We start from the raw sequence: 15,791 nt of genomic DNA on the forward strand, positions 1-15,791 counted from the left end.
AAACAGCACCTAATACTTGTCTTCATTCAACTAGAACCATCATCCTAGCATAAGAACACAATTATTTTTGAAAAAAAACTGTTCCAAACAGCTTAATGATTGAAAAGAAATATTATACATTTTCCTCTGTAAATAGCCTGTATTTAAGACAAGTAGTCTATGTGTAAATGGAGTATTTTTCTTAAGGATTAGTCCAATGTATTTTTGATTTATTTCACCTTTTACACTTTAAAATCATCAAATGATTGAATAAAACATATTCGATTTAACGTTAATTTTACAAAGACTACCAGCTGTATAAACGATTTTGTTTTGAAACAAAATCATTTGTTCATTTTTTAAAGTACGGAAAAATTATCGTTTGTCTCTTCACAACTATTAACTTGTTACACCGGATACTGAATAATAATTATAATAATAACAATAATAAACATTAGATTCAAATGTTTCACCCGTTCAGTGATTAGGTTTTACGACAAATTTAAAGTATAGTCCCGAACGACCATAAGGTATCAACATTTACAGCCAGTCAGAAGACAGTAAAGATAAATGGATGAATTATTATGCGGCGAATTGTGATTAAAAAATATTTTTAGGATCACTGCATTATAGCTTATGTCAGTTCGTGATTGAAACTGTAACCTTAGCACCTGATTCGAACTCGTAATTTGAATTCCTACCCTAATCCTATATAAGTGCTATAACTTTTCTCCGTTTGACAGTACAATTTCGCTTCATCTTCATATATCCCACTTCCCACAGTGATCGTTATACGATTCAAACTATTACCACACATATATTATTTTGTTAGTGAACTATATTTGTGAATTATTTAATGATGACAATCAAAGAGTTGGTAGATTTTTACGTACTGAAAACTCATGCTTGGGACTCAATAGAATTTTAAAAATGCTCTTAATGATCATTTATTTATCACTTCCAAATTCACCTGTCCATTCATAAACTCTATTTTGTTTTAATTCACCATTTTTTTCCAAAAAATAAAAACTTAACTACCATACTCAATAAATTTAATATTTCCTTTTTTAATCGTTTTCCATAGTTTATTTCCATACCTTTTCATAAATTCATAGGGACCTAAAGGTGATCCCGGTCCTCCTGGATTTTGTACCATTGATCAATGCAAGGAAGCTGCAATACCTGGACCTCAAGGACCTCCAGGAGAAAAAGTAACTGAAATATATAGATAGATAGATAAATATACACATTTATATGGTGTAATTTCGTTTTTCGAGAGAAAATTCTAGTGCTTAGAGAGTTGAATAAAAAAAAGAGAATTCAGCGAAGAAAATTTTCTTTTCGACGAAATCATTTACTTAAGCTGTACATTCGTATATATAGTTATATGGAAAATATATGTCTACAGGAGTCTATGAAAGATTGCATTATAAATTGATTCGACAGTGAATAACAAATGAGGTTACGTATTAATCAAGGGGTAAGGAAGAAAATAATTTATGAGTCAGATAGTCCAATTGACAGATAATGAAGAGAAGCGACAAACACAAAGGTCATAATAGTAGACTGAATAATAATCAAGAAAACTTGCATAAGGTAATAATAATAACTGATTAGAGTTTAAAATGTAAAACAATAAGTTAAAAAACAAAAGAACCGATAATAATCAAATAAAAGTGCAGAAAAGAAAAAATAAAAAAAACGACAACCAGAAACATACCCATTAAGGGAATTGGGGCCAATGAAGGGTGAGAGGTTGGACAAATCGTTTCTGCACGCTAAGTTCAAGCTTGAGTTCATGGATTGCCAATGCCTCAGCAGTGCATAAAATATTGATTCTACCCCCCCCTTCGATCCGATTCCTTTGACCCATAGATTACTCTAAAAGAGGAGTCTTTTGGAGCGATGTGTCCACAGTTGATCAAATGCTCTTGTATCGAACTAGTTATCTTTTTACATTCTCCTTTTAAGAGCCAACCCGGCTAGTGTTCCGAGATGCATTTGGAAAGTGATCGCTTTGTGCGGCCTATGTAACGTGCCCCACATGAGCAAGTAAATTTATAGATACACATTGATGTGGCCCAAAGCGAAAGTTTATCCTTAACACACCCCAGAATGATTTCGTCGAAAAGAAAATTTTCTTCGCTGAATCCTCTTCTTCTTATTCAATGACACTATGAGTTATTTTAATTATCTAACGAGATTAGGGAATCATATAAAACACAAAAACCTAAGTTAACATTTTTTTCATAGTTTGCATCCACTTCATAATTTGAATATTCATCTAATGAACATTTGAATTTTTATAACTTGCAAAGTGATATCAGATGTCTGTGTTTATGACTGTTATGAAATAAATGTTGTTTTTACATTATTGGGATTTATGTTTCAGTTTGAATGAGTTAGCACTTTTTAAAATACAATATAAACCACTTTCTGTAAAAGGTTTTTTACTGAATAACACATGAAGATGATTTCAAGAAGAGAGAAAAGTAGATACTCATCATGATAACTTTGATTAAATTTCATTACAATGGTTTTCTTTCAATAAACCTGATAATTTTCTTATATTGATTTATTTTTGAACACTTAATTGTTTAATGTCTGTTGAATTTGGACTACATATGTAAAATACCTGACATTTTGATTAGATCATATTTGATGGTTAGTAGTGTTTAAATTTCGAATGAGCGCTTTAATTAGGTTAGAGCTTGTCAATCTATTGTATTTATATTGGGTAAATGGTCAAATGATCATCTATGGCACAGAATCAGTAGTCTTTGTTTTTCAAAGGAATAGCTTCTCGCTGTTTACTTTTGTAATGTCTCAATATATAGAAGCCCAAGATAAGTATATGATTTTGATTTTTCATATATTCGCATTATAAAGAAAATCGATTACGATTGTAATTACATCTCCACTGCAAGAAAAAATAAACTTAATTTATAGCTGAGTGATTTGGTTGCTGGCCTTATATCTTCAAGGTCATAGAATTGATCCACTCTACTTGTCGTTATCGGATTATACAATCATACACAGTGCATTATACTATTCAGCTAATGGGATTTAAATTATGATTGCTCTAAGTGATTAATGCCATTAGTTTAATTAAAGAACACAACTTAATTTGTAGCTCCTTTGTTTTCTTTTAGCATATTTATATATTAGCATAAATCAACACTTAGTTGATATATTGTTCATATCAATATAACTAATTATCAGTCTTTTTTCACTCATATATCAATACGTATATACATACATATGAGTTAATTTATAATTTTTTTTACTGGAAAGGGAGAAAAAGGTGATCCAGGTGAAGTAGATCTTACAAGTGATCAGTCAATTTCAGTTATTAAACAAGCCATTCATGATTTTATATTACAACCAGTAAGTAACCATTTTTGATATTCGAAGTTTTCTTCTAAATTATTCCAAAGTATTTAATCACTGGTTTTAGGGACTTAATTTGACTCAATGGAACAGAGAATAATAGAAATCTAAACTTTATCTGTGTATATATCGAGACCATAGACAGTTCTAGTGTACATCAGCAGAAACGCAAGCATTTATGTACTAGTTACATAAAAAATTCTTAGTATCTTTCATTTATTTTATTGAACAGTTTTATACGAGCATACGCGTGCGTAGACTGACTACAAATTAGTCAACCATTTCACTTCGTTGCAATACTACCCACTATCAAACCTTCGTTCGAACTCAGAAACCTAAGTTTTCACAATAGGCACCATATCAATAAACTGGTAATTTGAAATCCAAAGGTTCATATTACTAACTACAATTTGCGTTGTAATTAGATCATTGCTAACTAATATTTATAATTCTTTTACATATGTATATACAAGACCTGACAACCAATGTTTGTATAAATAATCTCAAATATTTTGTGATATATGTGGTATAAGGCTAGTAGTGGGACCCATGGAACTCGTTACATTCTGTTTAAAATTAATAAAGTTGATATTCACACTCAAGCTCGGACACAGTATTTTTTGACTCAAATGTTCATTGCATTATTCTTTGAGATACTAAGTCAAGATAGACACTAATACATCCAATATTAATGAAAGTCCGTAATTTCCCTCTCCACTGTTGATATTCAAAACTTCAATTAATTAGTTTTTATTACCATATATGCATTTTTAAGTAGGTTGCCCAAATAATCATTAAACATATGAGTTACAACCCATAATTTTCATTTTATTTCTTTACGCTGTTTCTTTCACTATTGGATTGTTTTTTTTCTTTTTTTTGTTCTTTTCAAAAAGGAAATTCAAAAACAATTTCGTGGTCCAAAAGGTGATCCAGGTGAATGTTCATGTTTAAGTGATGCAGCAGATAATCCTTCACCGAAAAAAGATTCAAATAATGAATTAAATAGTTTTAAAAATAACCATAATACTAAAAGTAATAATAATGGTGAAATTTTAGGTTATGGTGTAAGTTATAGTTTGTTTTATTGATTCTATTTGTTTCAAATCTATTATTGATAATTATTCTTGAGAATACTTCCATTTATCAAATATGGATAATGATCTTTAATGTTTACACTAAAATATGCGTGTGTAACAATGAGAAATGGGATTAAAATAAAATATGAATAACATATAAAGAAATTAGTTGTCAATCAGTTGGTGAATGACATAATGTTCAATTGATTGAGTAATGAACCTTGCTTGATCGCCTGAAATTGTTGTTAGTCGACTAAAATCGGTAAATTTTCATGAATAATTTAGGACAGATATTGATGAATTGGTAATTAGTTATACAACATTATGCGTTAGGTATGTTAATAAAACATCTACTTTCGATGGAGTTTTGTTCTCTGAGCTGGATGGTTTGGTCGTGGAGCTTTCATCGTCCTTCTGAACGGCATCATCAGCACAAACTTCGGGTAGAAGTGAAGTGTTTGAACAAAACTCCAGCTACAAATCTTCTCCACCATCTCAAAAACATCTACTATCTAAAATAGTAATAAGCACGCTTTCTATACGTTGAATTTTCATGATAAAATATACTTCAATAGAAGATTAATTATGAAGATTGAACAGAATAATATGTTTCATGTTCTAAATCTTCATATTTTAAAGTAACAACAACAATGAAAAATTAAAAGAGTTATTCATCAAAATATCATATGAAGTGATCTTTACTTAAAATTCATTAGTTGCCATCCGATAAATTACAAAAGAAGTTTATTTAAAACGTTATTCAAAAATTCACAGAAATTATACTGAAAAGTGAGAACTGCTGGAATTAACCACAACTGAAAATTATATCTGTGGTACTAATTGTCTGCAAAATTTGTATGTTTAAAACAAAGGCAAAGGATTACTTGGAGGTAGGAAATAGGCATGTTTTTCTGAAACTCGCCTTCATAGGTGATAAAATTGTTGGGAAGATGATTATTTTAGATTGAAGGTTACATTGTAAACGATAGATCGAGCGATCAAGTTAACATATTAACACCATCACATTGACTTAATTTTATTCTTTTGATCTTGTCATATTACATTCCTCCCCTAAAAATAAATCAGGCTGAAGGAGTTGGGATAGATGCACATAACATTTCATTTAAATTATATTCTCTATGTTTAGCTCCACAGTATTATTATCACTGTCAATTCAACATTATTTTTTCTAATCTTGTTATTTTGTCTTCCTTATATTGATATACTGGACAGTAAGTTAGTCTGATGATTATCCTCTCCAGATTATACTATTTTCATGCCTGAAGCAACTATTCATAACTTGTAGTGGTGACATTTCCTGTGATATTGTTGATAGATGAAATCTAAACAATCTCTAATAATTATTATCTACTAAAATTGTCTCTTTGTAATTATATTACGAAGTTTATCGACTATTTCCGTTGTCTTAACCTTAAAATTACTTAGTTACGAGTTGGATAGTTTACCAATATTATCTCCGATTGTCTCACTTCATGTCAAACACAAAATACTTATACGACAACATTGTTTTACCTGGATTGTTTTATAAAACTACCTTTTCGTTAGATGAGTTTCAGTTAACACTAAAGAACACAACAGAATACAATTACGTTCGTTAATGAACACAATCAATATCATTTTTATACGAAACATTGAAAAGATTACCTAGGCGAGACTATAATTTATGAACGACGTTCGAGCGAATCTCAAGTGACCTTGAGAAGTAATAATTAATCAGGTAACAGTTAGTATAGAGTAAAGGTATATTATAAAACACCAAAGAATTAGAGTGGATACACTTCTTTCACATGGTCCAAAAACTTGTCAAGGTTAGAAAAAGGTTCAAAGGTTCTAAAATCGTAATGCATAAGGTAGAGGAACTCATCCTTATGGTTCCATAATACTAGATTTCTGGAGCCATGATAAGGTCACAAAAACCCTCTCAGCCTCGACCACATAGCTTCAGTATTGTCTGTGTGTACTCCGGTTGTGTAAGTTTGTCATTTTTATTATGGATATGTCCCTACAATACTCATACCGCTGAACAGTCAAAGTTTCAGTAACATCTGCAACTATTGCAGCCAATGTTACTGGTGCTTTTATTATACAGTTCGCGGCAATTATTATAATATACCTTAGTCTCAATCCGGATCGAGCGAAAAAGGTTCCTATTCTAGCAAACGTCTTCCTTCAACATATGTTACATCGAAGGACAGTACACGGTAGTCTGCACAAGGTCTACAAGTTATTTGATTACCGGAATTACAAATACAGGAACTTCTTAGTAGTTCAATTTATTGTAGCCACTTAATTGTCATGTCTTCTCTAAAATCCTCTGTGAACCGATCGTACATGAGCATCAAGTACTGAAATTAGCGCTGTGACCTTGAAATCCCTCAAACGCTTCTCATTGGCTCGTCCATAACTTATAGTCTCGCCATTACCTGTATCAATAAAGAAATTACAGTTGTTTATTTATTTATGGGTATACTTTTAATGTTCCATCATTATTACTATTCAATAATTTATTTTTATCTAAATTTTCACGATAAAAAGGCAATGGTCTTGAATACTGAAATGGATTTAAGTAAAGTATCACACACTTTTCCTGTTGGTACAATGGCTTATATTAGAGAAGCGGATACATTTTATTTAAAAACAATGGAACAAACTAATACATGGCGTATAATAAATTTGGTAAGTATATTTATTTAATTAAAAAATTAAGTATATATATATTTTGGACTATTATCATTTATAAAACGCATTAATTACTGTAACTTAACAATTCATTTCAAGTTTTATTAATGACCTAAAAAAATATGAATTATACTAATCACTTTAATGTCTTAAAACAAAACAAAATAGAAACAGTCTAACAATTCTACCATTTTAAGCAAAGATGAATAGTGGCTAGCAGTGAAATCCAGGACGCGCGTTTCGTGCTTTTTGGGACTCGTCCATCTTTACTTATAATGCTTGTGAATTAAGGCAATATCGAGGCAATACGCACAGTATGTACATATTCCAATAAGAGAATGACCAGTTGCAGTCCTAAACATCAATGGGAAGATTCAAACAAACAACACTAAGTGAATTCTACCATTTATTTTTAACAATGAGTAGTCTGTGCTTTGAACAATAATTTTTTGAATAATAAACATATTTTAGTTATATTCCAATGAGTAGGAAAATTGTATTTCTGACGTTTCGTAACTTAATGTAAGCCACCTCTTCAGAGTAAATAATGATATATTTATCATATACTTTCTACCCACTATTCAATTCATTTGAAACTATCAAGCCTAACCTTAGCATCATTTGTGTGATTATTTGAATTTTCTTATAAATTAAAATTTTATAATATTGTAGTTGCAATAATGATAATATTTATTAGGAAAATTATTCTTATCATCTGATTAAAAAGGTGCCATCTGTGAATCAGTCTATTTTTTGTTACTCCCTTAACTATTCATGTATATTGTTATCATATTGTAGTGAACAAGAATACTGGTGGGGACAATCGAATGTATTTAAGCACAAATTACAGAATATCTTACTAAATTCTGATAACCATACAATGAACAGCTAATTTGCAAAATAACATCAATTGTCTCAATCTTAACTGTTCCTTCTGCAAATATCAGTCCGTCTTCTCTGATTTCATTGTTCATGCATTTTTGTATCGATTGCGCTTCATTCCTGTTCGTTCCTTATCGATTTTCTGCCAAAATACATTCTATGTCTGACCATCACCATATACTACGTTTATGGATATAAGTAGATCACACTACAATATTATATCAGTAAATTTCATTAGTACTACTATTCACTAAAATTTCAAGTACTATAATAATCACCAGTAGATGTATGTAATAAAACAAGCATTTATAAGAGAAATATATTGAATGAATAATTTTTAAAATTATCTTTGCTATATACCACTTTCTGACTGAATTTGGCATAAAATTATTTTTAAAAAACGCCCAATAAATAACCCTATGAACGATACCTAATTGGTTATTCAGAATCATTTATTTGCTAGCGGACTACTACTTGTCTCTGTAATCTTTTTCATACTAATATAAGTTTTAACATAGTGGTTATTTTCATTGTTTAATTAAAAACTAATAAAATTTAATAACAGTATTATTTCACTATTTTACTGAGTCATAAAACCGGCCTAATGAGAAAGTTAATACAGTATAATCTCAATGAATCTGTTAACTACTAAACAACTTTCAGTAATTACCTATCGACACACCTTACTTTAATTATCAGCTCTTTATAAGGATTTTATAAATTTCAAACTTAAGTAGTATCGATAAAGATACATGTTAATCTACAAAGACCACTTGACTTTCACTTATCGATTCTATAAAAAAAATACCTAAACTGATAAGGTAATCAATACCCCAAGTAGCTGAATCTTCAGATAGAATACCAAAAAACCAGGGGACTCTTCAGAAGTATCTTTGTCATTTTGGATCACAATTCGGAAAAATACGTTATAACTCCGTACAGAATAATCACTTTTTACGTTAGATAATTGAAGATAGTCACTAGGATACCATGCTCAACAGGGATTTCGTGCTAGTTGGTACTGTTTATCAAGACATACCTGGAATCTTGAAGGAACTGAAATTTCCTGTAGGATTCAAACCTGGGTCATTCATCTTTATAGTCTTCGAAATCTCTAACGAGTTACTTCAACCACGACTGAACTCCGTTGTAATAATGAAGTGTCTACAACTAGATCGATAGGATTCAATCAGCATTAATGACCTAGACAAACATGATTTTGGTCACTGCTCAGTGATTAATTAATTGTACATTTCTTTACATACAGCTTAGTAACAAATTTTTAATTATTTGATCATAATTGATGAACGATAAGAAATGAATCAACAATTTATGAGTTAAAAGGTAATTCGCACTTAGGACTGTTCCCAAATGTTACAAAACATATATTTTTGCAGTAGGAAAATAAAAGCTTCCAATATCATTCAATGTTAATATTCTTTTTATCCAAAAACAATAATGTATGCCTGGGGTTAGAATTTCAGAGCATTGGTAACATCTCTTAGCATTTCAATTACTTGTAGCTGATGACCATAGATCTACTCAAAACTTAATCCTTGTGCTTCTTTGTGCATGATAATTTTAGACCGGCTATGAAAGGTTAACATTTATTCATCAACTTAAGAAGGTATAGAAAAGTTAAATAATTACAGATAATAATGTCGAATAAATAAAAATGGGAAAGCCTTCATAGCCTTATTTCACTCCATTCATTAAATATTATTCTCATTGAATAAATTGAATTAAAATTTAACAATGAAAATGTGTATTTATATGGTTCTTTTCATTTTCTTTTTTTTAGCTGTCTAAAGCAGATGCAATTAATTTACCAATTCCAAAACCTGTAAGTTATCAATGAATATTATATTCCATAGTTGATTGAGTTAAATCCGACTTCGTAATGTGTGGTCATTTTTCTTTTGCTGAAACTAATGAATTACATTTCAGAGAATGGGGGACCTTTTCCAATTCGGATAAAAAAATATGATAGTTAAGTCTGGAAAGTTGTGTAACCTAGGAAACGAGTGTTGCTCATCTAAATTAAATCAGTTTGCATGATATAGGTTATAGTTAAAATATTCGCTCAAATAGACGTGCTAATTAGTTAATATCAACTAATTATAAGATATGCTTGATTTGAGTCTTGCTACCAGTTCAGAAATCATATAAATATTAGTTCGGACAGAGTGAGAGCATACAACCACTTCTTTCCATCGTTTAATTCCAAAAAGTGGTTTTAAGCAGAGTGGTCCAATCTTAACATTCCTCTTCAATTTTGTCATCGATGAAATTCCTAAAACAGCAATAATGGAAGTAGGTAATGGTGGTACAGATCCGTTAGATGAAGGTAGATTTTTCAATCTCGAGCATGTGTATGCTATTGCGTCACTGTGTGATGATACTCAAGCTAAGCTAATCGCTCATAATTAGTTAGAAATCAATGTTTGTTGAGATGTCATGTACTGTACACCATCTAAATGCAAAGTACTTTTTACGAAACTGGGAGTAGCCTATGCCTACACTCTCTCTTTGTAACGAGCTATCGAAAGTAATCGAAAGTTTGTGTGTCTGAAAAGTCGTTTGAGCCTTGGTTTCGCCCTAACAATGAGATCAATCTATGTATAGTGAAAACCTGAGTTGCTTATGAAATCTTTGGTGCTGTAGTGGTATTAGTCTGGATGCAAAAGTTTGGATTCACAACTCTGAGAACAGTGCTGCATTATGTTTGTCTCTGAGTTGACAATGTATAGCGACTGCCTACGTTTGATTAACGTTAACTCAGAAGGATTATCAATATTCAATAGCAACATCATGTTACTAATGCTGAGGCATGACAATATGCTTTCGGGTGCAGTGGTGATAATTCGATTGCTTTCACTATCTTGAAACACAGATTTCCTTGGTTTGGGCATATTTCACAAATTTCATCCCAAAGACCTCAACATCGTGCATTAATTCCCGACTCCAGAACGGGTTAGAGAAAGAAAAGACGTGGTCAATTTATGACATATGGTTGTGGTATTAAAAAGAGCTGTATAGGGCTGCTCTTTGTCAGTTTATCACGGATCCTTGGCTGGGGTCCTTCAGATGGTCCATCTAAGCGGCTTGAAACGTTATCGAGTATGGCTCAAAACAGTAGATAATGGCGGTCTTACCGTGTTTTTCAAATTCTTAGTTTAAAATGGCTGGAACTCACTTATTTAAAAGAGTTCTCTTTGGCCGTATTTTATTTGAACTGTTTCTCCCATTCTATACTGCCCTCGTGCATTTATTCTCATTGACTTTTCTGCTTTCGACTATACTTCTCTATCTCTTCACAATTTCATTTAATTTGTGTGGAACATATTTATTTTGTACCAGTTTTATATATGTGGAATAAATGTACAAAAAAGATGGTTGGTTATAATGGATGGAAAGCTAATAAAATTACGATGGATAAATGATCTTAAAGCGATTAGTGAGATTTCACAGGTTAGAAATTAGTTTACTCACCTCAACGCCAGTCATTTGTATCAGTGAAGTCAGCCTTTATGGAGAACCTCAAGATATACCACAAACACTCTTGACTATGCCCTATGTCATACAACTATACTCAACAAGTAATTTACATTCCAGGTATGATCTGGATCAGAAGGCTCGTGTTTTTTATAATCATAGTTTGACACTATCTTATATTATTCAGTTACACAACAGACTTATGATTATCTATTTTAAGTGTCTTAAGAACTGGATATAAGTGAATTTTGTTCAATTCTTCAGAAGATATAAGTCAGCTGACATTACATTTGAACTTTTCACAAAAATTAAAGAGCAGCTGACTTAGACCTGATTGGTTTGTTGCTCCCATTTATCAGTTGAAGCTATTATGAAACGGAATCCTATTTAAATGAACCTTAAGATGACTACATTCAAATCTTAGTTTTAACATGTTTATTTATTTGGTAGAAATTCAAGAACATAATTAAAAGGTCAATCCGGTGTTACTAAGCTTTTATTTTTGTTAAGTGCTCTGGCGCGAGACTGGTAGGTCCTAGGTTCGAATCTCGCGAGGCGGGACCGTGATTGCGCACTGCTGAGGAGTCCCACAATAGGACGAAATGGCCGTCAAGTGCTTCCAGGTTTTCTTTGGTGGTCTAACTTCGATTAACTCATGATTTCAACCATATATAAAAAATTACTAAAAATCTCCACACAAAAAACCCTAATAAGAAACTGTCTGAATATTTTATTGTGTTGAACAATCTCATGTCTTTTAAAATGAATGAGTCAGTTTTACAAGAATATTGAAAAAATAAAATGGATTAGTGAATTTGAATGTAATTTGTATTATACTTAAAATTCTGCGTAGGTGAGGATCACATTGATTGGTTGAAATGTTAAAATTCCTATTTTCAATTTGTTAAGGGGTTAGCATCAAGACACCTGAAACTTGTTAAATAACCGATGAATCATTATTTTAGTATAATTTGAAACAGTGTCGCTTAGTGGACAATTCAGTATTAACCAATTTATGTTCAAAGTAGGAAAGGGACGCAATCCCCCATAATAATAATAATAATAATAATAATAATAATAATAATAATGATAAATTCTGAAAATAAAAATTACAGAATTCATGCCAGTTTACAGGCATGATCAGCTTGATATAGATAATAATCTTAAATGTAGAAGACAAATGGGATATTGGATTTTTTTAAAGTGTTCTGGTTCAAAAATTGTTTAGGTAGTACATTTTTCAAACCCTATGCAACCCATAAGACGTTGGGACTTGAAGTTCTATTTCGATATCTATTCTGTGAAGGACAAACTGCAGGAGTACCCAAGTCCACTATTGTATGTAGCTTAGATAAAACCTTACTATCTATGGTAAGATCTAAGTTGAATGAAGTATTAACGAAATATATCCACCCAAATTTAGGCGTGTTAAGCTCCTACAGCCATTTTAAGCACTACTGTGCTACCTTGTTTAGACACGCTGATACAATTTCGCATATTGTTCAGTTCATGAGGACAAAATGAATACACTACTTTAAGATCATCTGCATATAGAAGAGACCTACTCATACAGAAGTAATCTTAAATATCATTTATATAAACTAAAAAGAGCAAAGAACCTTAGACACTACCTTGTATTACACCAATTTAGACCGGAACAGTGTCCGACGAAGAGGAGTTAATTTTAACCATTTGGTGTCGATGACCGGGTAAAGAATTAAGCCAAGCAAGCAGAGGGTTTTTTATCCCGTAAGATGAGAGTCTGATCATAAGAAGCTGGTGGTTAACCATGTTGAAAGCCATAGGAATATCAAAGTATAGCACTATGACTAGATATCCTCGGTCACGTTGAGTAACGACTATATCAAATAAGTCAGTATCAGGTCATATATTGATTAGTTTTTTGTATGGGATGGTTGTAAGAAAGACAGATAGGGAGAGCATCAATTACTATTAAATGATCACTGCTTTCAAATTCATTGTATACTTGTATAGATAGTATATTATCTTGCCTTGTTGGGTTACGAACCCGTCGTGACCAGCAGTGCATGTTAATTGTTGCTAGGACTTCATCATTACGTGACTGACCACCACCGGTATTCTAGTTTATTCCAAGGTAATTGAAATCTCCTGTAATAGCCTTCGTATTGAAATCTAAAGCAAATGCATGTATAAAGGCATCAGTAATAAGATCATTCACATTATCCGAATTGTCAGGGGCTCTGTATATACATCCCAGGAGTAGGCTATGATTCGGAGTGTTGACTGACATCCAGATGAATTAAAACAAACTACTCAAGATACTATCTTCAACTTTATTAGTTGCCAGGGTATCAAAGACACATATAAGACAGCCACTCCGACTTTTAGTTTCTCTATTACAGAGATATTGATGGTAGTTCTGGATAATTAATTCTGAATTAGACGCTGCAGTAAAGCACCATATTTCAGTGACAAGTATTAAAAAAGGTTTGCTTAGCGAAGCTGAGGTTCTTAAGACCGAAATCTTATCTAGAAGTGAACGTGCAATGAAAAGTAATAGGTTTAAAAAGGAAGCATAAAATGTAAAAAATAAAAGAGCGAGAACGTCCTTTTTCATGTTATATATTTTGGAAGTGACTGGACTATAGTTTAGTATGGATGTTTAATTGCATGCTAACCATGATTAAATTAAAATTAAGTTTTCTGTGATGTTAGTTGAATATCATAACTTATATTAGTCAGTCAGTTTGATTCTTTAAATCGATACCAAGAAGTGTTAATTCATAAAAACATGGCTATGAATAAGGGTAACGAGAATAAAATAAATATTTAATTTGGCGGTTAATTATGTTTTTGATTTAAATTAATTTATTTACTAATATTGTGAATTTTATATATACATCAAATTGTTGATTGGTGAACATCAATTACTACCAATTCGATGTAGCCAAATCTAACTATTGACCGGATATTCAAAATGACATATATCTATTTCATTATAAAATTTGAAGTTGTTCTGATCATTTCTAGATTTCTGTTTAGTACATTATAAATTCTTCTTGTGCAGTTTTACTTCCCTTCCTTGGATCAATCCTTTTTCTGTTATCCATTGTATTCACAATCTTGACAAACAGTATCAATAATATTCTAACAAGTCAGTACGAATGATGTTATGCGAAGCTCATAATTACATTTATTAAATACAGTATGGTTCATCACGATGATAATGTCGTTAAAGTTACAATCAGTTTTTTTAATTTTAAATTTAATGGCTGCAAAAACGTTTCGGTAACGTCAAATTTCTAGTTCAACTTTTTTTTCTTTAATAAATGATTTAATAGGTTCACTATCATAATTATTAGAGATCTATTTTAATGATTCATCAACCTACTCTAGTAAATAGTGGCCCAAGATATTTAAGGAAATATTTTAGTCTAACATAATAGTACTGTTTTATCATTTTTCAGAAAATGAAACCGTAGTCACTGATCTTTTTGTCTACTGGCAAGATGGTAACTTCATTGGAGATTAGTAAATGGATAGGAATTTAAAAATCAGCTAGATAATCAACCATCCTACACTCTAATTGAATTATACTGTTTTATAATAGCTATATATCAGTATAGCTTTGTTACACCTGTTTATGGAACAAACAACTGCAATATAATTAAATTCTGTTTTAACATCGAAAGTGAACATTAATTACTTATCACTTTTATTTGTTTTTTTTCATTGTTGTATTTAGACGCCAGCTCCTGTATTTGAACCACAATATTATCCAGTTCATAAAGGGAAAAAGGTAAGTTTCAGAGAAGGTGCAATGGGGAAATCGATTATTATAGATTTATTAAACGTGAGAATAGTTTTTGTCATGAATAAAAAATTAGTTGGACAACTGTTTAAAATTCGGAATCATTGGTTAGTTGTTTCGTTCTAGTGTTGAATTATTCATCAGTGTTAATCCATAACTTACACATGGGGCAGAATTTGTGACGCTCTTTTGTCTAACAGTGAATATGATACATCTAGTTTACCATAATGAGAATTATTTCCAAATGTAATTAATTTCTATAATCTAGTCAAGTGAATGATGAAAGGGTTAGATTAATAGAAATTAAGCTAAAACTTCAAATATATCTTGTAGACAAACTATTTCATCAGTCTACTTACAAGCGTTGTTACTTTTTGTGTACTAGCGAATGATTTTTAAGCAACAACCAATTCCATGTAATCATGAAGTTAAGTTGCAGTAATCATTGAAAATCTTAAAAATGTGAAGCTTTG

General features: G+C 31.2%; 1 protein-coding gene across 1 annotated transcript in view; it reads left to right on the plus strand.

Annotated features, from left to right (window-relative positions):
- Smp_126540 (hypothetical protein) overlaps window positions 1-15,791 on the plus strand; it is a gene marked incomplete at both ends in the record, with an annotated part of 77,941 nt that overhangs the window by 52,816 nt on the left and 9,334 nt on the right. The window contains 5 exons of the mRNA XM_018794447.1: window positions 1,095-1,190; window positions 3,274-3,366; window positions 4,266-4,436; window positions 9,832-9,873; window positions 15,253-15,306. Coding sequence (XP_018648859.1) covers window positions 1,095-1,190; window positions 3,274-3,366; window positions 4,266-4,436; window positions 9,832-9,873; window positions 15,253-15,306 — 456 coding nt within the window. The remainder of the gene's footprint in view (window positions 1-1,094; window positions 1,191-3,273; window positions 3,367-4,265; window positions 4,437-9,831; window positions 9,874-15,252; window positions 15,307-15,791) is intronic.

This window comes from Schistosoma mansoni, chromosome 1 (assembly GCF_000237925.1).
Source record: "Schistosoma mansoni strain Puerto Rico chromosome 1, complete genome".
NCBI classification, from domain to species: domain Eukaryota; kingdom Metazoa; phylum Platyhelminthes; class Trematoda; order Strigeidida; family Schistosomatidae; genus Schistosoma; species Schistosoma mansoni.